The following is a 27,441-nucleotide window of genomic DNA, read 5'->3' on the forward strand; positions in this document are numbered from 1 at the left end:
ACTCTCTGGGCCTCGCAGTCCTGCGTGGTGTGAATGAATGAAAACTTTATTTAACAGATTGCAGAATGGGTACAATACAGTACGGCTCAATACACACAATTGTTAAGGGGATGCAGACCAGAGAAAGACGTTTGTCTTGTTTCCATCAGGGTCCCCCATTTTCAATTCATATAGACATTTATGACATACACAACATACATGACATTTATGGCATAGGGACATATAGGTATTTAGTACGGATACATTTGTGACATAAACGGTATTCAAATATACAGTACTGTTACCCCTAGATCCTGACAGAGTATATACATATGATGGGGAGGGGACTGTACATTAGGAGGGGGTGGGTGGGTGGGATAGAAATATACATACGGCGGGGAGGGAATATATACATGCTGTTCCCATACCAGGTGGTTATGTTTCCTGTTAGGAATGCTCTCGATGGTGCACGAGTAGACATTCTGTAGTGTCTGGGGCGGGGGCAGACGGACGGACTCAATAGACCTCTGACATTGTACAGTCTTTGCTGTGACTTCCTCACCAAAGCGTCCGTGTTTGGCGACCATGACCTCGGGTGATATGGACGCAGAGTTATTTAAAGCTGTCCACCCTCTCCACCGGGGACCCATTGCTGTTTAGGGGGCTGTAGTTTCTTTCCTCTCTACTGTACCTGAATGTACTCATTTACTTTGTGATGAGTCAGACAATGTCACTAGATGTAGCGTGCATAGTCAGGGAGTTACATCACTAAATGTACGAGGTGTCCCAAACAACAAGAACATTAAACATTGACCCATTATAAGCGGTGAGAAGGATATGGACAAATTCAACTCGAGTAATATTATTGCAGAGAAAAGTCACTTGAGTAAAATACTGATACACAATGTTAAAGGTGCTCTAAGTGCTATCGGCATTTTGGCAAAATCCCTGTCAAACTAGGCATTGCAGATCAAATTACCAATTAAGATCCAGCAAAATGCATATCCTATTTCTCACTTAAAATACCTCTCTCTCTCCTTTTATTTGAGCCCTCAATGTCTAAATGATGGTCAAACGCATGACATAAGTGAATACAACAAACCACATACAGCATGAGTTGTTTAAAGCTATCAATAAGTTGAGCAATAGAGAAGTTGGCACCCCAGCAACAGACGCATTTACAGGGTTTCATTAAACAATTTCATCAATAAATTGCCAAGCAATAGAGAAGTCGACACTCCAACAAGAAACGCACTTACATATATTTTATTAATAAAGATGAATAGGTGACCCCAACAGTACGACTTGTCGTACAGAACTTGTAAGTCGCTTTGGATAAAAGCGTCAGCTAAATGACTAAATGTAAATGCAGGCGCACCAACACCAATACTTTTCACTGCTGACAAAGAAAGATGTACTTTCTCTGTCTGCATGGCTGCCTCTCTCCCCTCCATATTCGTCCCTTACCACCTCTTACCGTTACCACCAAGGCAATAATTGCTTCAGTAAAATTGCTTCATCGCTTTCTTCCCTCCCTAAATGTTTCCTTCCTTTACTTCCTTTGTTGCTTCCTTTCCTTTATTTGTTGCTAGTTCCTCTTGGCTGCTTCCTGGTGCTCCTTCTCCTTTCTTTTCCGAGTTCTTACTTTTCTTGGCATTGTGCTGCAGGCACGATTCAAATGAATCCTGTTTAATTACTTTGATGTGTCACAACTCGGATAACTTTCAGATTCTATCCCTATGCATCAGAATGCTGACTTGCTTCATTATTAATACATTTAATTGTATAATGTATTATTATTATTAGTAGTATGTATTGTTTTATTAGCCTACTGCCATTGCTCCTCATATTATGGTACCTGCAAGTAAGCATTTCATTGCTCTGTGTACCTGTATACAGTTCATATAACAAATATAACTACTACTACTACTACCCCCTCCCCCCGTATCAATTATGATATTAGTGAACATGTAGTTTCTTTAATGAGAGAGGGGGAGAGAGAGAGAGAGAGAGAGAGAGCCATATTCCACTGATTTCCCACATTACTAGCAAAAGGTATCAAGGTTAACGATAGAGGTAGTTGGCACATTTCAAGCTTTCAAGCTGCTATATAATTCAAGCATATATACTGTAGAGTAGACCCTACAGTACTTGCAAATAGTATCAAGCAATTTCTAAAGCACTTCAATATCGATATAACATTTGAATGAAAAGTATATTCATACTTTGTTTGGCCAATTGGCCACAAACCTGATGTCTGCCTCAAAGTAACTCATCACACTGACTATGATATAATGCCTATGATGCGTGCATGCATTATTTCACCATAGCAGGAGACCAGGGGGGAGGGATTGTAGAGGGCATCACTCAGAACTCACAGCACCAATCTCCAGATTGGATATTTTTATTCAATCAATATATCTGTTCGACAGAGCACTGAGCAGGTTGTGCGCAAACAGGCATTTGTTTATTTATATATAAAACAATTGTAAACTATTTAAAAAGCACTGACATTTTTCTTTTTCAATATGTGACCTTTAATATATTGATACATTTCATATAAGGAAATATATTATTTAATCAGGTTCAAATTGAAATATAACCCCTTTTGACATACAGTATCTTTTAGGCAAATCATTATTACAGAATTGAAAAGAATAGTGTTAGACTCTGGCTAAATACATTTGTCAGTGGGATCATAAATTGTGTGAAAAGGACAAGCCACCACACGGAGACGTATCAACCGCAATATATCATGTTTCCGCTGTAATCCTGCCAAGGTATGAACATTGAATTTCCAATGATATATTGATGTTGAATTCTTTTGATTCTCTTTCTTTTCAGTTTTTTGTTATGTCTCTATTGCTTCATTGCAATCTACTGCAACATGTTTGCGTCACTCATCCACATTATCATCCATGAATAAATGTGTCACATTTGTAAGTACTATATATAATTTATTCTCACCACATATATATCCATACCCGTCTGTATTTACCTGCACATAGACCTTTTACATATCTGTACTATATATATATATATATCCTACTCTTACTAGCTATGCTGCTGGCCAGTATGACTACTACCATACTGTCCTTACAGCTGTATCACTGTACATATTATACTAGAATGCTGTACATACATCTGATTAGCACTACACTCAGTACCCAGTTTAATCATCTGTACGTTGTATATCGCTGTTGCACTTTACTGTTACATTTGCGCTCTGGTTGGATGCCAAACCTCTTTTGCAGACAACTGTACTTGTGCTGTATAATGACGATACATTTGAATCTAATCTAATTTGGGCAGTCAAAGAAACGACGACACCAATATGTGTTCCACTGAAGGGCTGAGGCGGCCACTACCCTGGTGGAGTGGGCTCTGCTCTCGGCCAGAGGTGTTGGACCTGCTGTATTGTAGGTAAAGGAAATGCTTTCAAACAGCCATTGAGAAAGATGCCGCATGAAGAGCGTTCCGCCCCAGACCGACTCACCATAGCACACGCACTGGACCCAGTAGGCGGAGGTCTTTCTCCCTCTCACCTGCATGGGGGAGGAGGGTGAAAAGCCCTCGGGACAATGTTCAGAGTATGAAAATAACCTTTGATGTTTTGGGGGATGAAGGCGGCGTTAGGTCTTAGTGTGGCACCACTGCCGTCCCCTTTAGACGGCTTGGATGGACTGAGAAAGGGGACGGCGGCTTGCTGACACGCTTGGCAGATGTAAGAGCCAAAAGTACAGTGGCCTTGATGGAAGTGGACTGGTCCAGTGGTTCGAACGCTTCCCGATTTAGACTCAAATTGACAGCAAATCCCATCCAAATCCCATTGTGGTGATACGGCTTTATTTGACTCGCTCCCTGAATGGAGCTCTTTAAAAAAGTGGGTGGTTGAATAATGGGCTCGTCATCTAAGCCCTTGTGACAAGCAGGGATGGCTGGAGCATAGACGTTCACAGTAGAGAAGGACAGCATCTGCAGTAGAGATGAGCAACGACGGGTCAGTGTTTCTTTCTCCACACTATTTCTAGATGACCCTGAGGCAAGTCAGCTCTTTTTCCATGATTGCAAAGCCCAGCAGAGTGAGTCAGCTAGGCTAGTGTGCAATCTTCGCCCCTTCCTCTGAGTAACCGAGAACCAGAATGTCTTGCCGGTAGAAAATAATCCCTATTCCCCGGTGGCATACCGGTTCCAACAACATCTCCATACACTTGGAGAACATACTGCGAACGTATCTGAATGGCATTTCTCTCTCAGTCCCCTGGAAGGCGAAGTGGAGAGAGTCTCCCTGTGGGATGGAAAAAGATCCCAGGGACATGAAAGCAAGGTCTTTCAAGTATATAGATGTAAACCAATCTCCAGACCTGACGGAACCCAGCAGCTTCTTGTCTGAGCATTCTGAATTCCTTCACTGCTGAGGGAATTCCGTCTCTCATCCCTCCCGTTTCCTTAGGAACCAAGAAATAATAGGAGTATACGCACTTCCTCCTCTCCTGTGGGAGGGATGACGGTGATGGCCTTCTTTTGATAGCGGCTCCTGTATCTCAGGCCGAGAAGTCTCCGAGGCCACCGTGGCCTATACCACTGTCTGCCCCATGGGACCGGTCTGACCCATGGGAGGCCTGTATGTAAAGGGTGGGCATGGGCACACAGGAATTCAGTATTGAGCCCTCTCTGGAGACATGCATAATAACTGTCTGGTGAATGTGTGACTGGAAGTCTTTGAAGCCCTCTACTAGGGAAGAGGGGCTAGGCTGCTAGTCTCTGTCTAGGGGACAGGGCCAGTGCGACTCTGGCTAACCTGATTGACACTTGGGGCTGAATGTTTTTGCATTACCTTTGGCCAGTAAAAAAGACCTGATCTCGACCACTCAAACTAGAGATGAGGTGGGGGTGAACAGAGAAGGAGTTATACGTGTGTGATTGGCATTCACTACCACCTCATAAGTGGTAAGGGACAGATGGTGGGAGTTGCGTTAATGAGTTTCAATGGAATATTGCTCTTTCAAGAAAATGTAATGCATTCGGTCAAACAGCGTCTGGATATAGAAGGGCAGACAGAGCTTTCTCCAGGCACAGGACGCCCACTACCTGATTAGACATTTGGCATCTGCCTGTGGGCGACAGGTGGGCGGTAATCAGCTCTTTTATCCTAGCGGGATCTTGGCGGGCTGTGTCAATTAGGGTTGGGTACCAAACTCAGTACTTTTAAGGGTACTGACCGAATTACATCGGTACTACTGAGTAACGATTCACGATCAATCTGTACCAGATTTCAGTACCTTTTACATGTTTAGTATAAGAGTGTAATATATATTATGTACTAGACAAGAGGGAGCCTTTTCCACAAATATATATATATATATATATATATATATATATATATATATATATATTACTGTTCCGTTTCTTGGGTCTTTGGAAAGACCAGACGAGGTCAGAGGAGTTTGATAGTATTAACTGAGGATGGTCAGATATTTAAACATTAAAAAACATAATACATGATTATGCGATTAACAATAAATAACAAGGTGTTCTAAATAAATAACAACGTTGAAGTTGAGAAGTTTGGACTTATTTTTTACAACTGAAATACAAATAATTGTTATGACAGAGTACCGAAAAGGGATACCGAATTCCAGGAACTGGTATCGGTTCAAATGTGAACGGTACCCAGCACTAGCGTCAATATAGGTGGGACGCGGGGGAGACAGTCAGGCTCGGGACAGAGTGGGGGCACTGGAAAGGCAATCCCGTTCACCACCAGCGCTGCCCCGACCAGCTCAGGGGGAAGTGGGCTCGCAGCTGTCTCATCGGGGGCGTGGCAGAGGAACAGGGGTACAGGAGACCTGGGTGGCCCGGCCAAGGATGCTCTGGATCTCCTGGTGCACCATGTGTGAGTTCTATCTTCTCGTCCCCGTGGCTGCTGTCATCTCAGTCTAAGGCAGTCTAATCACAGGGCTCACCCTAAGCACCAGGCAGCAAAGATCGCCAGGATTCAGGACCGACGGACAGGAAGCAGCACATCTACAGGAAACACCTCTTGGCCCTGAAAAGAGGCAGTTGGGACATTTCTACGACTCTTCGTTTTCTTGTAAGTCGCCACTGAAGAAGATGTGCAAACCGACGTGTGCAAGGAGTGTGTGCGGCGTTGGGGGGGGGGGGGGGGGGGGGCTGAAGGGGTGGGTGATTTTCGGCATTTGCTGCCTATTATAGCGGGTGAAGGACGACGGAGTGTTGGGAGGTGATTGGTGCATGTCAAATTATTTCAGCGTGAAGTCCAACAGGCAAAGCATGATGGAAGCAAGTGGATTTTCTCTGTCCTATTACTTTTACTTGAGTTGAATTTGTCAGTTTTCTCACTTCACACCCCAGATACTGTGGGTGGTGTTAGATTGGAGCCGCCACTCCTCAGTGTTTCATTTCCTTTGGTTTATGACACCTCGTACATTTTAGTGATGTAACTCCCTGACTAAGCACGCTGCAGTACGTCCACACAGGTGACATTGTCTTGAGTCATCACAACCACACCTTTCCAACAAGCCCTCATTGCCGTTCCAATGACATTCGGTGGCAGAATTACTACAAAGTAAACGAGTACATTTTGCATAGATATGTCTTTATTTTTCTTTTTTACATTTCTCAGCATATTTTAGGTATGTGTTCATAGGCCTATATTTCCTACATCCATCAAGATCATCGCATCCAGTTATCTTTTTCTATTAGGAAGAGGAATATCCTGACTAGTAGCACGTCAAGTTAGAAAGCCCTCTGAGCTGGTATCATTAACCCTTCCACTGCCACACCACCAAATTATTAACCCTTTCACTGCGGCAATACAGAAGGTAAACCCTTTCACTGCCACACGACAAAGGGTTAACCCTTTCACAACCACACTACAGAAGGTTATAACCATTTCACTACCACACTACAGACTGTTAAGTGAAAGGTTAACCTTCTGTAGTGTGGTAGTGAAAGGGTTAATCTACACGGGTTCATATGCCTCAACTCCCACACGGCCAGGCGTTGGCTCAGCTCTTTTTTTAGTTTTGGGGGTGTATATATCAATTTAACCATTTTTGCAGTAGAATACTTTTTTTGTCCAAGAATCCATTTAATATATGGGAGACCTTTTTAGAGATGAGGGGGAAAAAACATTGTTATGTTTTGTTCTACCCCCAGTAGGGGTATCTTGGAAAATAAAAAATAACCCCTGAAAGTCCTTTTTGACAGTTTGTCACTATGCTATATCGCTCGGAATGCAATATTCATTTTAGATAGTTCTCTTGGTTGCTGTTGCTTTTCTTTTCCTTGAATTATATTTGTTGCTTCCCCCCGAGGAGAGCGTGCCATGTGAATCGTGAAGCTGGAGGAAAGCAAGCGAGCGAGCGAGCAGCGTTATCCATGTGTTTCAGCCAAACAGGCAAACAGTCGTGTGCTTGTTGTGTACATGGCTTGGCAGGACCACTGAGGAGCACTGGGGGCTAGCCGGCTCTTTCCTCACAGAGTGTCAATTAGTAGGGATTTGAATGGGCTGAGTGGAGAGGGTCCCGGTGAGGTTTGTGTCAGAGAGAGAGAGAGAGAGAGAGAGGTATATTTATAGATTGCACATGCATGTACAACTACAGGGTAACGTATACGCGTGTGTTTGTGTCTGATTGAGCGCGTGCGTGCGTACGCGAACGTGAGAACATCCCTCCAGGCTCGTTGAGCGGGGCCCCCTGCTGTGCTTCGTTCCTCTGCCTGCCTGATTGATATGACTAATTTGCGGGGCTGCAGAAAGCTGTTGGGACCAACACGGCTGTGGGAAATTAAGATATCCTAATAAGAGAACCGGATAAGGCACACAGCACAAGTTTGGACGATTCCATCTGATTACGACCATAAAATGCTGTCACTCCTAATGGATAAGGTTACAAAAGCCCTCTGATTTCACACGCGTCCCCCCCCCCCCCCCCCCCCACAGCTACGATAGATCGAGACGTAATAGAAACTATTGGAGTCGGAGGGCTAGCTGGTATCGGCGAGGAGGGAATTCTCATGTATCCACCCTGTTCCTGCCTAGCTCTATTGACGAGCTTTGTATGCGATACATGTATACAAAGCTCTGTAACAAACCGCAGCAGATTCTGAGGGTAAAGTCTAAACTCGACCTGACAAATTATTGCAAGTCTCCTTTCAAATCCGCCTTCTTCTGTGGTTTTCTCGACGAACGCTCTGTGCTCCCACCACTGGCCGCCAATAAAACACATTACTATCACCGTTAATCCGTCGGGTCAAGTTGTGCTCGAGGGCTGGAGGATTTGAGAGGAGACTTGGGAGAGAAAAGGGTAATTCTATACTGTATTTCAGCAGCGGCTTGCATTTTCACCCCACTGGCCTTTGTCGAGACTCTTTGAGCTTTCTGTTGATCCCTTCGAAAACACGATGCGAACTTGCAATAATTGGTTAGGTTAGTTAGTGTTGACTTGACCCTTGAACCCACAGCGGCTCGCTATAGAGCTTTGTATATTATGTAATGCACACAAAGCTCGTCAATAGAGATCGCTCCTCCCCAGCTCTTCAACCTGCTCTCCTTCCCAGTCAAGTCAAGAGTTTTATTTGTCATGGCATACAAGGCATACAGTGAAATGTGGGTGGTCATGCCCGCAGCGATTGTGCAATGATACAAGTAATAAGAATAAGACATAACGGGTATAATGTACATAAAGTTTTTAAAATGCATGGTAAAAGTCATGCTAAGGTCCTGCAATACAGTGTTAAGCTACGGATGAGGCACTGGGTCTTACAGTATGTACACTACTATACAATACTATACAATATACAGTTATACTATATATCCTTATGCTATCTTGCTATATCCATCTATTACTATACAAGAACCCGTTCTTTAAAAAAAAAAATTAAAGAGACATTTTCATTGTGTAAAGTGACCGTTGAGTGTGAGCGTGTGCAGCATGTGTGTGTGCGTGTGTGTTTGTGCTAAAGTGACTGTTAGTGTGTGAGCGTATACAGTATGTGTGTTGTGTGTGTGCTCATGTGTGCTTGTGTGTGGAGAGTTCAGTGTTCAAGACTCTGATGGCCTGGGGGAAGAAGCTGAGCCGAAGTATCTCTGTCCTAGTTGCTGGTGTGCGCAGGCGTTTGCCTGACAGTAGAACAGGCTGTTGTTGGGGTGGTGAGGGTCTTTCATTATTCTGCAGGCTTCCCGCTTGTCTCTTCACCACTTTCTATGCCTGTTTACTCTGATCGAATGACAATATCCGCTTATTCACTTTCTCCTTTTGTATTAGTTTGAATGGTAAATGGCTGCATTTATATAGCGCTTCCTCACATTTTACCCATTCACTCACACATTCACACACCGATGGCGGAGGCAACCATGCAAGGTGCCAACCTGCTCATCGGGAGCAATTAGCGGTTAGGTGTCTTGCTCAAGGACACTTCGACACACTGCCCGGGAGGAGCGGGAATAGAACTGGGAACCTCCGGATTACCAGACGACTGCTCTACCTCCCGAGCCACTGTCGCACATTTGAGAAATGTCCCTTGGTCCACCCAGGCCTGTCCTTCACACCCGTTGGTGTGAACCTCGTCTTCCCATTTTCCAGTAGTCACAACCACCGACCTGTTAAGAGAAAATAATGATAACAATAATCTGACGCCCCCTCCCTCTCCCCTCCTCCTCTTTTTAAGACACTGAGCGTCCTCGACTGGGTTCATCACTGGGGAGACTGAGGCGGAGCCACGGAGCACCTTTCATTGGAGCTCGGCCCCCGGGATAAGACATTTGCGTGGGGGGGGGGGGGGGGGCGAAAAGTTAACATTAATCCCCCCTCCAACAAAAGAGTGAAAATATAAAGATAGTGAGGCATTAGCTGGATCCTTGAGATTGTGTGTTGTTCTCCTGCTCTCTCTCTCTCTCCCTCCCTCTCCCTCGCTCCTCACCTCTGGGGTTGGCGCTGCATGTGTGAAGAGTCGATGTCCCCATAGCAACACAGACCGCACCATAGGTCTAATGGAGGGAGGGAGGGAGGGATAGAGGGAGTAGAGGGAGAGAGAGAGGGAGGGAGAGGGAGGGAGGGAGGGAGGGGGAGAGGGAGAGAGAGACTTGGGTCCGTCACTACATCTGGAACGAGGGCTGTGTTACTTCTGCCCCCCCCCCCCCCAGCCTCACGGCCAGGGGAGGAGAGGTAGAGGCGGCCTATGCAAGCGCTCCCAGTCCGTTAGGGGCAGCCGGATGACCTTATCCTATACCGCTGGTATTTTCTTTCTGCTCCGTCTCTGCCTAATTAATCCGGGCTGGCTCATGACAGCAGGCTTGTAAAGTAAGATTTGTGAGCCGCTCATTATCATTGATGAAGTGGAGTGTCGGTGGTGCCAGGCAGCTTGGCTGGTCGGGGTTGACGTGGGTGAGCTGGTGCTTGGGAAGTCGTCCACCCGGCCACTCCTGTCTCTGCTTAGACGCCTCCAACCCTCAGATTAATTGCTCCCGGACCACTTATGTGGCTGACCTGAATTGTAATGAATCATAAGGAAGTGTGCGATTGTACATGGGTTGCGGAGGCAGTGGCAGGTAGGATCGTCTCCAGGGTGTAATGTGCAGATTCACTCGCTTGGCTCTTTTTCTCTTTATTGGAATAGATATACTGTGTAACTTTTTTTTTTATAGTCACAATTTAGTTGATTTATTTATCATCATCAACTCTTAATTGCCCCGAGGAACGCCGAAGGGAGATTCATTCATGCGCACGACGGCAAAAAAATAAAATTGTATTCCAATTCCATTACAAGTGCTTCCGTGAGGTTCTCCGGTGGCACCAGTGGAGCGTAACCTGTCAGCCCCGATGCGAGGTGCGGGCGGCGCGAGCGCAGGCAGATCTAGATACAGACGGGTCAGGGAGAGAGAGCCTCCGCTAAGATAGCCCAGCCGGCTCATCTCAGACGTATTGATCTCCACTATTTACTCTCTTTTATTCCCAGGATTATGGCCCCTGTAGGGTAATATACAGGTTTCCTCACATGTCAATCATATGTCATGGGCAGCCCAACGGAGCAGGCTTCAGGCTGTCACAGAGATGGACTAGGCAGGCTCCCCCCTCCCCACCCCCTCCCTCAATCACACCAGGTGCTTGTCCATCACAGGAGTTCCTGCAGGGCATGCTGCAGTTTACAACACTATAGAGCAGTGGTCACCAACCCGTCGATCGCGATACAGACTTTCCCTGTAGATATTTCCCTGGAAAGATTTTTTTCTTTTAATCTTTCCCTGAGAGTCCACATTACAGTTCTACTTTTGTTTTGATGTGAAAAGTGATGCTGCATAAGATGACTGCACTGACTGAGAAAGTACATATTACAGTTTCAAGTCAAGTCAAGTCAAGAGTTTTATTTGTCACAGCATACAAGTTCCGTGACAGTTCTACTTTGACAAACATATTTACAATTAGCATTTTATAATGTTAATAATATGAGAGTCCACATATTACAGTTCTACTTTTGTTTTGATGTGAAAAGTGATGCTGCATAAGATGACTGCACTGACTGAGAAAGTACATATTACAGTTCTACTTTGACCTTTTAATGTTGGACCAAAGCATTACATGTAATTAGAATACAGGCAAATAAAGGTCATTGTAGTTTAAAGTACAATCTTGGCTGTCTTTTTCTCTCAACGCTTCAATAGGTAGATCTTGCCTTCACCAAAAAAAAAAAAAAGTGATCTTGGGCTTTAAAAGGTTGGTGACCACTGCTATAGAGCTTATACAACCTTTCTTTATGGTCGTCTCTCTAGCCTCGTCTCCATGGTATGTTAAAGCAGTCACAAGCCCTGCGCTGTGCGTTAGCCCTCTCTGGCTCCGCTCTCGCCTACTGTACCTATACAGAGCACAATAATTAGGACCGTGGCTTTATTTTGACCAGCAGCCTCATACGTGTGTGTGGGCAGATGTGAGTTTGTTGTCCTGCCCGCATTTCCTCTCGACCCCTTGACCCATTGGCAGGAAGTGGAGATGTGGTGGGCAGACCGGCAGTACAGCGCTGACCCCAGGGGTCAGATTTATCATTGAATCCCTCCCCCCCCCCCCCCCCCCCCCCCCGGAGGTTTCTGACCTCACCCATCACCAAATGGGGAAGGCTGTGGGCGCCGGTCCACCATAGGGCCATAGGGATGTCATTAGAAACTCCATTACGCCCATTTAAAGATGGACATAACTCATGGCGGGGGAATATAGAGATGTCAGAGAGAGCAGATGGATCTAGGGAGGAAGTGTTGAAAAGCTGGAGAGGAGTTGGGGGCGAGAGGCGGACGGACCGACACTGGTTTGTGGAGCCCAGACACGGCGCTGAGCTCCAGCCATCAGTCAGACTCCGGAGTGGATATCCCTGCTAGCCATGCATCACACCTCCTTTTTCAATAACCCATCCCTGTCACCTCGCAGATCCTGAAGCAGCTCAAGGATGAGGAGTGGGACATGGGCAATATCGTCTACACGCTGACCAACAGGCGCTACGGGGAGAACTGCATCGCCTATGCGGAGAGCCCCGACCAGGTACGGTAGCCCCGTGCCCACTGTTCACCGATGGCCCTGTTTCACTGTGATGCTGCTATGTAAACACAGCATCGTGTTGGAAAAAAAGGGGGGGGGGTGGGAGCTGGTCAAAGTGAATGAGTATTTAAAAAAAACTATTAATGATCGCAAAGTCTGTTTTTTCAAGTAGGCTTGGATATGGTGTTTTATCAGTTGATTTTACACCCGCTACAGCTGGAATAAAGAAGCGTTGCTATTATTTGGCAATTTATAAAGGCATTTTGTTGTTGTTTTTCAAATGAGAGTGAGTGGCAGCTACCCCGCTCAGTGGTCATGGTGAAACGGGGGCCGCTAGAATTCAGCTTTTTGCCATGTTGCCCCTCTAGCTCATGGAATGAACTCCCAACAGTCCTTAAAGCTTGAGATTCTCCCCTGTGTTGCAGAGTTTAAAACCTTGATCTCCAACCTTTGTCAATCAAGTTGTACATGTTTTAATTTATTTGTTATCCTTACTTGTCTAATTGTTATAATTGTATAATTTTATATGCCTTTTTATATTTATATTTTTCTTAACTCTGTATGTACACTCGACGTGACTGTAAATGAGGGAAACCTCAGTTGCCTTTTCGAGTTTAAAAAAAAAAAGGGTTGAAATTGCCCGGCTGTCGCAAAAATAGACCCTCTCGCTCTACATCTGTCCCTGCAAGGCTCTGGTGGGCGACAAGACCCTGGCCTTCTGGCTGATGGACAAGGAGATGTACACCAACATGAGCACTCTGGTCCCCATGACGGCCGTCATCGACCGCGGCATGCAGCTGCACAAGATGATCCGCCTCCTCACACAGGCCCTGGGCGGAGAAGGCTACCTCAACTTCATGGGTGAGTCGTCATGGCAACGCAATCGGGAGACCTGACCTGACCATAGTTACCTGAGCTAAGTTCAATTACATTAAGATGGTGGCTCAGAGTGTAAGAGAAAAAGGTTTCACTGTCTATATGGTTAGTTAAGAGTGTTAAGACACACTGTGTGGAATCAGGAGCGCAAATCTTGGCAGTGATTTAATATCTACGTTTATAATCACACATCACATCATAGCTTATGATAGCTATTCAGATTGAATGATATAATATAGGGATGCACGATACACTATATCGTGCTATTGATTTTTCTATTTATCGGCGTCGATCCGATGAGCAAAATTGGGCAGATATCTGCAAACATACCCAGGAAGATAAGTTGTTACAGTGGTAACCGCTAACGGGATCCAAATACAATTTTATATATATATTGTATATATATAGGCTGATGATAGTGATTTATTTATTAATGAATTTATTTATTATTGGCATTGGTCCTATGAGCAGAACTGTGAAGATGTGAACAGCCAATGAACAGTTGTTATTCTTACGTGAGAATGCTGTTAGTTGACTGACGGCAGCACAGCCTCGAGGCCTGGACCAGCAGGCTCAGGGACAGATTTTCCCCCCAGGCAGTCAGACTCATGAACACAATACTAACGGCCTGCTACCTGCCTGTCCACTTCTTGCGCATGCACACACACACATACACACACACATGCTATTTTATACTACTTCTATTACTTTTTTATTCTATTACCATTGCTGCTGTAAGGTTGAGGAACCAAGACCAAGATTTTCACTCTCCTGTACATGAAGATTTGACAAATAGATTGCAGAAACAAAGATAAAGAAATGTTCTACTTCATGGTGTTTTCATGCCTTTCAGTAAATAACCGTTTATATATATATATACAGACCATATCATATTGGTAAATATCCATAATCGTCCATAACGGAAAATGTTTTTTGATATCTGCCAAGTGTTCATACTGTATCGGTACATCCCTGATATCATGTCATATATCACATGTTCATACAGTATCGATACATCCCTGATATGTCATATATCACATGTTCATACTGTTGGATTCTGGCAATCAGCCAATCTCATCTCATCATCTCCTTCGTCTCTCTCTCTGTTGTGCGTTGTGTTTTTCTTGCAACCCTGATAGTACATCCATAGTCATAAGAAACGAAACTGCAACTTGACCTCTTTCCTCAGATCTGTATTGTCATTGTTCAGTCTTAATTCTCTTCTCTCCGTCTCCTGTCATTAGTCCGATGGTTCTGGGCCTTGTCGTAGCCAACCACCATATCTGCTAGTGATGATGTGTCATCTTCTCCTTTGCGAGGGGAGGAGGGAGCCGTTTCAAAGTCTCTGATCAACGCTTCTCCTCTGTGTGTCGTAGCTCAGTCTAACTTACACCCGGAAGAACTCACATTATATTATTCTCGCCATAGCAACGACAGGCCCGCCCCTCTCCTTGTTACTATGTGACGCGATGTCTTTACTTACTTACTTATCCTCTTCGTCCCGGTTGGGGCATAAGGCCGCAATCATACACTGCCACTGAATCCTGTCTCGTGCTTTGGCCTGCGTTTCGTCCCAGGAAAGACCCATCTCCTTCAGCTCCATCATCACTGTTCTTCGCCAGGTGTTCTTTGGTCTACCCCTCTTTCTCTTCCCAACTGGGGTCCATCTCAAGGCAACTTTGGGTAACCTTTCATTGGGCATCCTCAATACATGGCCGAGCCATCTAACCTCTGTCTCCTTATCTCAAGGGACATATGCAAGCTGCTGTCTTCTTATAAAGTTCCTCATTCAAGATTCTATTTGGCCAAAAGATGTTGCAGATCCTACGTAAGCAGCTATTGTGGAAGACGTCAACCTTTCTCATATCCTGTTTTGTTACTCTCCAGCACTCAGAGCCATATAGCAGGACAGACTTAACATTGCTGTTCTAGAGCCTGAGTTTGGTTTTAAGGCTATATTGTTTAGACTTCCAGATGTTGCGAAGTTGGCTGAAAGCACCGCTTGCTTTGTTGAGACGCGTCTTGATGTCTTTTTGCGTTCCACTTTCACTGCTTATGAGGCTTCCGAGGTATGTAAAGTCTTCTACACATTCCAACGCCTCTCCATCGATGGTGATTGGAAGTGCTGTTGGGACATTGATGCACATCACCTGGGTCTTTTTCTGGTTGATGTAGAGACCAGTTCGCTTTGCATAATTGCTTAGCCGGTCAGACTTCTCCTGGAGGTGGCTACGAGTGGATGACATGACTGCCAGATCGTCTGCAAAGTCAAGGTCTTCCATAAAGGAGAACAGGGTCCATTGGATTCCACGGGACGGTCTGATGTAGTTTGACGCATAACCCAGTCGATGGTAATCGACGCGCTGTCTTTGACCACAGCTATTTGACCCAGATCACTATAGCAACGGCAATGTTGATATTATCCCCCTCTGTGGTTACACTGCTATGTGACGTCAGCGCTGCTGCAGACAATGACCTTGGCTGGTTATCTTTGAGCTTGAGAGCTCAGCTGACAACAGGCCCACATCTGCAGTCCGACTGGAGACACACACTCTCTGACTGCCAGCTACTTTAAGATCTATAGATCCGTCTGAGTAAATGCTGTCACCCACCGATATATATACATTTGTCATGTACAAAGGTCTAAGAACCACACAGAATAATAACTGGAGCCGGCTGCACATGAGCAAAAAACAGCCTCTCTCAGTAAATGCGTTTAAAGCAATGTCCCAGGTAGGTAAGAAAGCCACAACACAAGATGTTTTCCAAATAGTAAATTATATATTTAATGGAGGTAGGGCTTTAAACCTCCTCCATGGTGCACAGGGAAAAAGGTAGGGGAGAACAAACAAGGTATACATACAGACAAACAAACACTTAGCAAAATATTAACGTGTCCGTCATAGGACACCACAACTGGTACAGGATTAATCCACACCAAGTGGTAAATGGCACCAAGCCACACAGTATCACTCCACCGCTACAGCTAGTCAAGAAGGCAACCTCCTCACTCCACTCTGGAACGTGGCAGTGATCCAAATGAAGCGCCTCGATGTGTGTGTGCTGTCAGGTATTTGTCCACCCGTCCCTCTCGAGGTGATTGCCATCAGCTGTCACTCATTAGGCAATCAGCACTCTTCAGTGTAGGGACGGGCAGCACCTGACAGGAAGAGAAGAAGAGACAGCATTAGCTCTCATGTTCACACACACACACATCACATACAAAACATAACATAACACATACTAATTATACTAACCTGATGTTCACATGGTCTTCCAAATACAGTAATAATGATAATGACCAACCCACGTACGTCACAACATTATATACATATTGAAAAACATAGACATCCTTCAATACTGAAGGATGTCTATGTTTTTCAATGTGTATAAAATGTATATATATCGGTGGGTGACAGCCTCTACTCAGACGGATCTATAGATCTTAAAAATAGCAGGCAGCCAGTTCTGTGCCTCCACGGTAGCGCGGGGAGGGTGGAGGGGAGAAATTAAGTGCCACGACATCAGGGAAGGCTTTTGGATAACAGCTAGGCCGCCACGACCACCGAGCGGGGTAACAGGAGAGATCGTTAGAATAATGACTTAAGACTGAATCCAAGACTTTTCAAGGACATTACAGAACTGTCTTCCATCTGGTACAGAGGCTCTGTTTATAGAATAAACAACGTTTTCCAAGAAAGGTACCATCGTCTGCCAGTGTAAAATTCTTATGATTACGGATTGCATATAAGTGGGATGACATCGATGTAGCCAGTATGAGAAGGTCGACTTCGGAGAGAGAGAGATAAACACAACGCAGAAACTACACAAACACAGATGAAGAGGTGATACTGGCTGATTATGGTCGAAATCTAACAATACTGTATCTTTACATCCCTGATATCATGTCATATATCACATGTCCATACTGTATCGGTACATCCCTGATGATATCGTATTTTTCTAGTTGAGGAAAAATTATCCTTTGCTATATTGCTTTTCATGAATAATATCCAGTCAAGTTAGACTGAGGATAAGCATCAAATAAACTTTCTGAAGAGTAGGTGACATTGGTTAAGTAAGGGATAACGAGGTCATTGTCGCAAAATAATTGACCGACATGGAGTTTAGAACACAGAGGCGCCTCGCCGAGGTGTTTTAAACGTCAGTGAAGGTCAATTATTTTGCGACAATGACCGAGTATAGCTATACATTATCCCGCTTATTACATGGCTAACTTACTAACAATATACCTAATTCATTTTACACCATCGACAAGACGAGATCAAATGCAGACGCAGTTGTTCTGTGGCTCTGTCAGCCCAAATAAAGTGATTATTATTATCGCTGGCAGGTGTGTCTGATTGCACTGAAACAGTGTGTGTCAGTGGGCTTGATTGCTCCAGCTGCGAAAAACAATAATCACCGGTGGTTATCGAAAAATAATTCACCACTGTCGGGGGGCTATTGACCAATCACAATCGAGCATTTCGGCGAATGTTAAAACGCCATGTAATAATACTTAATAGTCACACTCAGTCCGGAGATGTTGCCATCGAACAGGAACGCAGGACAAAAGCACTAGAGTTAGATAGGTTTTTCAATAGGAGCCAAAGCTCAGAAGCTGCGCATATAAAACCGTTCACTTTCAACACATCATCATCCATTCTGTGGCGTGACTCCATAGAGACCTGTTTCTGGGGACAAGTGATGTGGTTAAGGCTGTTTGAAGCTGTCCTTGGTTGTAAGGGATGTGCTTCCATGTCCGTCTGTTAAGGTTAATGTAAACACACCATACAGTTTGTTGAAAGCATTTTAGCTCCACCTGCTAAACCATGTGGCCCGGCTTTGTTGGTGGTGTCCTAAGACTTGAAAAAGAGGGCTGTGCTGCTGCTGTTGTGGATGACCTCAGACATGTATCATGGATGCACCTTGGTCTCGTCATTGTTCAAATCCCCCAGGTATCACAGTCGATGAAAGTATGCAGATGATTTACATTTACATTCAGTCATTTGGCTGACGCTTACAAATTGTGAACAAGGAGTCAGCAGGAGGGGTATATCTCTGGCAGCTAAGGGTCAGTGGTATTGTTTGTCAAACGGTGTTGAACATAGCATGGTAGGTAGTAGTATAGGGATAGTAGTAAAATACTGTAAGAAGTTATTTTTTAATATTTATTATATATTTATTTATGATTATTTATTATATTAAAAAAAATCATATTGATTGAAGAGGTGTTTTTATGTGATTTGAATCACATATGTATGAGAGGAAAGCATTTTTTATAAGTATTATTTATTATAAAAAAAAAATTATCCACTTTCTCTCCTTATTTTTAAATTTTTCTCCCATCCCAATTTCGCTGTTTCCAATTCTCCCCTCCCCTGTCTTGAACGTTGCTCGCATATGCCCCCCACAGGTCGGTCGTAGGGAGGACAGAAGCCTTGCATCACGTGTCCCCTCTGGTACACGAGGAGGCAGCCTGTCACATCTTTTCACCTGCCAGCGCGGACTCTCATTGGCGAGGTGTAACGTGTGGGAGGCTCACACTACCCTCACCACTTCCTGTCTGCTGTGCAGGCGTCCCCCAACCGACCTGTAGGAGTCGCTGTCCACAACGTCCAGATTACCACCCATCGACTTCCACCCGCTGACTCTGCCAATTTGAGCCAGTATGACGGCCGGCCCAAGCCGGAGGCAATGCCGACAGCCGGATTTGAACCCGGTGTCTCTTGCGTTGGTGACGAGCGCAATGTCCGCTACGCCACCCAGCCGCTATTTATTATAATTTCTTATTATCGTTATAGAAATGTACTTTACCAGAATGATGAATACTGAGCATCTAGCCCTCCACAAATCTTATTGTCATGCACATCTTCAAGAAAGAAGAATCTCTTTAATTGATCCAGTATTGAGCGAGCAAGCGATTGCGTCGGCTGGCTGCAGGTGAATTTAATGTATCGGGGCAAAAGAGCTCGTCTTTGGCACCGACAGGCTCAGACTGTTATGAGATGAGTCTGAAGACCGTTATCGACGATATCACTCCACGTCTAACACCCCAACCAGAAGAAGTGTGGCTCTGACTGTAATCCCACTAGGGGCGGGGCGGGGCAGTCGCTCCAGGGGAAAACAATGTGCTTTGAGAGAGTTTGGGGGGGGGGGGGGGGGGGGGGTTAGAGCCTAGCGTTATCATCAGGTCTGCAGTGACCATTTCAACAGGGATGACCGTCGGCTAAAGAGGAGAAGACGCCCTTCAGCTAAACACTTATTTTCCCTCAAGGAATCTGTCATTAGCAGAGTGGAGAAGACCTCGTGCTGTGGTCAGAACGGGGTAAGCTAAGGTTATTAGCTAACGTTATGTTATCCTGCCGCACTCTCGTGTTCACTAATGCCAACACTGTATAATGTCAGAGCAACAACACAACTAATGGCTAATAACCTCACCTCCACTCCGCCTGAAGTGGGACTCTCTATCCACTCTTCAAACTGCCGATATCTTGAGGACAAAAATACAAATGTTTAGGTAAAGCAGGGGTGGGCAACCTTTTTGTGAAAATGATAATCACCACCACTTTTAAATCGTACCATAGCCTGGCTAATTAGAATAATACAAACATAGAGTAGGTCAATATTTGTACATGAATAATAAAGTTAGATTCTAGCCGAGAAAAGCATTATGCACGTTGATATAGTAGTAGTAGTAGTAGTTTATTCAGTCATCATCTCACACAATACAATATGCACAATAATTTTACGATATTTGATTTGACAGTGACTGAAAAGGTACAGACTGAAGCATGATGCTTATACATGCCTGTCCTATATTCTTAACAAAAATTAAGACTCAAACAGTATTCTAAAATAAAATAAACAGTATTTATTCACCTTTGTAGTTTTCAAAAATAGCTTTACATGACATTTTCACATCATGAAACAATATCCCAAAGAATTATGGGACCTTTAAAGATCCAGTGCGATGCTATTTTAATTTGTTCAAGACGAGTCATAAATTGCTATTATGGACTGTTAATGTCATGAGTATCGTTTTTTCAGCTTCAGATCTATCATATGATTTGTTATAAGTGTTTTAGTGGACTCTCTCTGAGTGCAGTCAATGCTCAGTAGACTGAGGGGGCGTGGCCTCCTGTTCACTCCTGACACTATGCTTGATTGTTAAACACTGTGTCCTCTCGGCTAGATGTGACTGATGGGCCAATCAGACATAGTGAGATTGACTGATTGGCCAATCAGACAGAGTGGGATTGACTGATGGGCCAATCGAAGTAAACTGAGTATATTATGTAATATCTTCAAGGAAGGCAGATTGAATACCTGAAATGGCTTGATTTAGTTGATATCCGGAGGGATAGAGATCAAAGGGCTTTAGTAATTATTTACACAACAGCAACAACAACAGCTTTAACATTTAACCTACCTTCTGTTTAAAAATGCAACTAGATTGAAAAACACTTTAAGATACTGATTGTAACTGAGGGGTACAATTCCCTGACTGTATTGTTAAGTATGGTAATATTAAACCACTACCTCTTGTACTTTAACTTCTGGCCATCCAGTACATGATATAAATATGATGAACACTTTCCCACCTGATGAAACGAAGTCCACACAAATGTACAAATCGAATATTTAATATAGCAAAAGGTATATACAACGTTCACTTGTTTACACTTATGATTTGAAATGCACTTGTATGGCAAATGAGTATTCGTAGGTAAATCGACATTGAATGTCCAATCTCTGGTTACGCAGGGAGTAAGTATGCAACCCGGTTCTCTAGGAAACTATAGCGATGGTACTTAGATGATTATAGCTGGATACACTAAGGGGGGGGGGGGTCCCGCTGGTTGTAAGACAGTAGGAGGGGGGGGTTAGAGAAGCCGCTGGCGGTATCCCATCTGGCCGACGATTTCTTGGGAGAATTCAAAGTCTTGAACACGGTGCCCACAGAACCTCGGTCCGCAGACGAATACAGCTGGACCCTCTGGTGGACGGTAGCTGCCGGTCCACAACGGAGAGACGTGAGGCGACCTCACTGGTGTAGAGCGCCGTCTCACCTGGAGTCCTCTCCGGGGGGTAGTTCCAACACTCCGCAGTGTTGGCCGTTATCCATGGAATAATCAAAGCACCCAAAGCATAATCCAAGCCGTGGAAGGCTCGCCGTCGTCCGGGTAGAGTAATCCAATATACAGGTCCAGTCGCCCTGGCCCGGAGCTCCTCGGATGCAAGCACCACTAGTGGTCTGCCCAGCCTGGTTAAGACTCCAGATAACGTCAGGAACGATGGGGGTACTGATAACTTTATAACTCTAACCGAACGATGCACCATACATAAATAGACTATTATTAGCTTAATAGAAATACGTCCAACTCGACGGTATAGTGCCAAACTATGACAATTCAACTATTAATCCACACGATATCTCAATGCCTATTCTGAGGCCAAGTAGGCCTTACTGCACCACACGTGCGTCGTGGGTGAGGCTTCGCGTCTGTTACTCTGTTGGAGGGTAAAGAACTGGACTAAAAGAAAGTTCTACTTTACTTGCGCCATATATATATGCGCTGTGAACAAATAGTACCATTCGTATTTCGCCAGACGTATTCCTACGCTGGTACCGGGCTTGCCACGACATGTTGGGCGGCACGATTGAACTTGAACCTAGGGGTATGGCTGCCGGCGCCAGGTTCTCGTCCAATGGTAGAATGAAACTATTATGGGCTGTTTAGTAGACTAAAGGGATATTCAGTGCATATTGTACAAGGAATATACAGGGGATATCAAACGATATACAAATACTATTTAAATATATATATATAAATAAATATATATATTCGGTTTAATCTGATCCTTCACAACACTGATGGTAGCCCAAATTGTGGCTACTTGGTTTTAAGACATTCTCAGTGATCAAGATGTTTATTTGATATTAAAACAAATTCTTTAAAATGTTGCACAAAGTATTCTCTCGTATTTCAGAAGCCAAAAACAGTCCAATTTGAATCTAGCCTAAAATGTCCTTTCACTTTGCAATTCACCTTGTAGGCCTACAAATGATCTGTCACAGGACTACTGTCAAGCCTCTGATAATCCTTCACACACACACACACACACACACACACACACACACACACACACACACACACACACACACACACACACACACAGCAGAGCAGCCTGGTATTGGATGCCTCTAATATTTTTTTGCAACCCTTGGCTCTCTAGTAACGATTTATGATTAAACCATTTATGATTCCTGCACAAGGAAGCAACAGTGCTTCAGAGACATGGAGAGGAGGGGGCTAGAGAGAGAGAGAGTCTCTATGATATAAAGAAGCCTGTTATTCTCACTATGGACGTACAGAACAAATGACGTCCGGTGTGGTCTAAGAACAGGAACAACATTTTGCGCATTATATGGGACAGCCCTCTCCAAGCAAGCTTCCCTCTGTTTTCAGTTCATTCCAATTTATTTATAGCAGGTCACTGTTGGCCGGGAAAGGCTTGTGAAATTACTTGTGCGCAGTAGTTCCATATGAGGCAGATGAATTTTCCATTCGACATGACAAAATTCACATTCTGTGTGGAAATGTTATGTCTTCTGTGTCTCGTCCTATATCCTACCCACCCTTAATGATTCCAGTTTCACAGTGAGGCTGGTCATTTTGTGGTTGTAAGAGGGTACACACTCTCATTTTGTCATTTAGCTGACGCTTTTATCCAAAGCGACTTACAAATGGTAAATGGTGTATTTATATAGCGCTTTTATCGAAAGCACTTTACAATTTGTTCCTCACATTTTATCCATTCACTTGCACATTCACACACGGACGACAGAGGCAACCATGCAAGGTGCCAAACTGCTCATTGGGAGCAGTTAGGGGTAAGTGTCTTGCTCAAGGACACTTCGACACGCTGCCCGGGAGGGGCGGGAATTGAACTGGGAACCTTTGGATTACCAGACAACTGCTCTACCTCCTGAGCCACTGTCGCCCCTTACTTACAAGTTACATACAACAGGTCAGCAGGAAGGGTACAACTCTGAGTAACATAGTCCCAGGTCTGTTCATGACAGAGGGGGATCAAGTGAAAGCCTGTGAAGAAAGAAGGCGGGGTGGGCAGGGGGCAAAGAGCCACACAGGACAGGGATTCGCTGAGATTCAAGTTTACAACTGTAAGCCCGAGTGTGATTGGATGACTCGACAAAACGATGGATGTCTTTGTGTGGGTTTTCCGAATCGTCCAGTGCGATTGACGGGTAGCTTGCAAAGACACGGTCGCCCGCCTCCTGAGGTGAAGGGTGTCTCCTCTTCTGTTGACTGGCGGTCATTCCTGTCAAAATAGTCACTGCGGACCTGATGATGGTCTGCCAGGTGCAGTGTAATATTATGGACTGTGTTTCGATCCGTTCTACTAGCCACTTCAGCGTGTCCGTGTCCTCCGCTCTCAGGTCTATGAAAGCTATGCGAGCTGTGGAGACACATTTTGTTGGTATAACATTTGTGAATGTGACAACTGAATGTAGAAAGTGTAATAGCGGCCAATGTAATTATGTTATTATTACATGAAGGTATTGTGCTATGAGGTGTGGGATAGTCATAATTACCTTAAGGCTGCCAAATTATAACATTTTTAATCGCATGATTGATGATGAGGCTGTGATTAATCATTTTGATTAATCAGAATGCAGCTGTAGGGGTTGTGGTATTCAAGAAAGGCATTTGTTCTCTGATGTAACAATGTCTTTGTTGGTAGATGGCTCTATCATACAATCTCTGTGTTAACAACACTTCTAGAGTAGCTAGCAATAAGTACTTAATACATGTTGCTTCACTGGGAAAGTTCATCATTGCATATCACTTATACAATAATTATACTTTGTTTAATCCAAAGGTCTGTATGGAAACTTATGTACAATATTATGAAATAAGCCATTCGGGTGATGTCTGGGCACTCATTATGCTCAGGTGGTATCAGGAACATAACCACATGCCGCAGCTGCCTGTCAGAAGTTATAGGAGGCGGTTGGGGTCAAAAAGGGTAATGTGATTAATTGTGTAATCTTTTTGGTACGCGTAAAGGTTTTCAAATTAATCAAAACAATATACGCGTTAATTTTGACAGCCCTAGTCATAATATATTATAGCCCTGTGGTTAATATGATTGCTCCCAACAGGCTTAATATTATAACAAACATTATAATGGAAGCTTTTACATGCAGTATTTCAATAGCTCCCTGTCCCTGTAGTTCAAGTAGTACATTTGACATTTGTCATTTGTCGCTTCCCTCTACAGTTGTGATTGGAGGATCAAGAAAAGAGGGCAGGGTTTGAGATGGGTCAATTGTTTGGCTGTCAGTGACTGGACCAAACAATAGTGTATACAGGGTTCACACAAGGTCCTTGAAGTGCTTAAAGTGCTTGATTTTTTACAAAAAAAAGTCGAGGCCTGGAGTTCCTTGAAAACAGCAAATCTTTTTACAAGGTGCTTAAAAGGTTATTTGTAGTGCTGTCAGGCGATAATTTTTTTTTTATCTAATTAATCGCATTTTAATCGCATAACCATTTTAGGCCTGATATTCTATATTCTATAATCATATTTCAAAATTAATGGCATGTGTCCGGATTGGCAGAATTCAGTACTATATCTACAAAACCTTCTGTTTAATCATCTTCCATTTATTCATTTGCTTAGATTTTTCAGGTCTGGTCAATTTTAGCATGGTGTTATTCACAGTCAAAGATAAAACATTTTGTATTGATATTCTCATTTGGTTCATTACAATTTACTCAAGCCTAGTAACAGACACAGTATTTATGACACTGGGAATACATAACCTGAGATCCATAGATGTCCCGAGAATCAGATACCAAGAACATGCAAATGGACCATATAAAAAAAAAAGTATGTATATTCTACGTTCTTATGGAATTAATGAGATTAATTTTTTTTTTTTTTATGTGTATTTAAAGGATAACTCCACTATTTTGGGAAATTAGCTTATTTAACATCTTCCCTGGAGTTAGACAAGAAGATGCATACCTTTTTTGTCTCTGTGCGTGCATTTTAGCTTTGGGAATAGATGCTCCGTTAGCATAGCTTAGCTTCATCACTGGAAGTGAGGCAGGACAGTAGCCTTACAGTGCCTTACAGTGTATTGCAAGGTCTGACATTGACCAAACTTGATATGCATGACCTTGGTGGGCTCTAGGTCAACTCCTGAAAAGGGGGTCAATGTCAGACTTTGCAATCAAAAGTTAGGGGGCTAATAACCCTTGCCATAATTTCAGTGCGCCCATAACTTTTGATTGCAAGGTCTGACATTGACCCCCTTTTCAGGAGTTGACCTAGAGCCCACCAAGGTCATGCATATCAAGTTTGGTCAATGTCAGACCTTGCAATACACTGTAAGGCACTGTAAGGCTACTGTCCTGCCTCACTTCCAGTGATGAAGCTAAGCTATGCTAACGGAGCATCTATTCCCAAAGCTAAAATGCACGCACAGAGACAAAAAAGGTATGCATCTTCTTGTCTAACTCCAGGGAAGATGTTAAATAAGCTAATTTCCCAAAATAGTGGAGTTATCCTTTAATTTTGAGTTAATTTTCATAACGCGATAATTTGCTGTGTAATTAATCTAATTAACGCGATAAACTGTCAGCCCTAATTATTTGTTTATCTAAAGTGTAACTAATTGTCGGAAATTGGTTTTAAGCCATAAATATTGGATTGTATCCTTTTAAATGTCCTTTTAAAATGAAAAAATAGTGCTTGGAAAAGTACTTAAGTCCTAGAAGGCTAGAAGCCCAATAGTAACCAAACATTCCTTGAAATGGTCAATAGATTCAGAAATAGTCAGACATGGAATGGAACATATTCTGATTTAAATACCTTTTTTTTTTTTTTTTACCAACAATGGAACATTAGGATAGTGTAAATACACAGTACACACTGATTGCAATTCTTACTGGGACCTACTGTACAAATTTCAAACACGTCACACACACATTCCCTTTTGTCCCTCGAGTCGTACCGTAGATCGCTGACGTCACTTAAAATGGCGGCCCCCATCAGAGCATTCGGCTAATAACATTAGCTTAGCGACCCTGCCACCGCACTTCTATGTGCATAAAGTGTGGTAACAAAATATCACAGCCCCTAAGACTGGGAGCGTTCTAACTCTACTGAGCATGTACCCAACATTATATGAAAAATAAAAAGTCATTACGACGTTTTAGTGCACTTCAAGCGCTAAAGGGATTCATAACTTATAGCGGGGTCAATCTCAGTGTTAGTACTCATCTGTTTATTTTATTTTCATACAAACATTACCTTTTTAAGTGAACGTGGTCTTGTCCTTGTTGTATCCATGTGTAATGTTGATAGTAGTGGGTGTACACAGATGAAAGAGAGCAAGTCTGTGATATAGGTCCAGACTCCCAGGCTATTAGCTATTAGCTCTTCTGGCAGCCTAGCCATCCTCTCAGCCTCCGTCGTCTTAAATGCTATGTTATTTTGGTAGAACTGTTCGGCTGCCGCATTAGTGTTGAGAGAGTAGCAGATTCCGTTCATGGTTATTGGTATAAGCTGTAGTCACGAGAGACCTGGGACACTGTTTTTAGCCTCACGTATGTTATGTAGCTTGGCTTTTAGCCATAAACGCTGCTGAGTTTAACCCGGAAACGGAAATGGGAAATGGGAAATGCTGAAATAATAACGTGACTTATTCTAAAAGTTATAATTATATTGTCTCATATTGTTTTTTTTTATCCACTTTTTCTCCCATTTTCTATATTTTCTCCCATCCCAATTTCGTATCATCCAATTCAACCCTCCCCTGTCACGAACGCTGTTTCTTGCCTCCCACAAGCCGGCTGCAATGTGGACTAAGTCATACATAGCACAAGTCCCCTCCGGTACTTGAGGTAACAGCAGTCGCATCTCTTCACCTGCGCAGCTCGATCTCTCAGTGGCGAGGAGTAACGCGTGGGAGGCTCACGCTGCCCCCGACACTTCCTGATTC

General features: G+C 43.8%; 1 protein-coding gene across 1 annotated transcript in view; it reads left to right on the top strand.

Annotated features, from left to right (window-relative positions):
- The window catches only part of LOC311243196 (1,4-alpha-glucan-branching enzyme-like), a 288,129-nt gene that overhangs the window by 150,876 nt on the left and 109,812 nt on the right, over window positions 1-27,441 (top strand). The window contains exons 11-12 of the mRNA XM_084332329.1: window positions 12,417-12,527; window positions 13,214-13,385. Of these exons, the coding sequence (XP_084188455.1) occupies window positions 12,417-12,527; window positions 13,214-13,385 (283 nt within the window). The remainder of the gene's footprint in view (window positions 1-12,416; window positions 12,528-13,213; window positions 13,386-27,441) is intronic.

Source organism: Notolepis coatsorum, assembly GCF_963971535.1.
Source record: "Notolepis coatsorum genome assembly, chromosome: 1".
Classification (NCBI taxonomy): Eukaryota; Metazoa; Chordata; class Actinopteri; order Aulopiformes; family Paralepididae; genus Notolepis; species Notolepis coatsorum.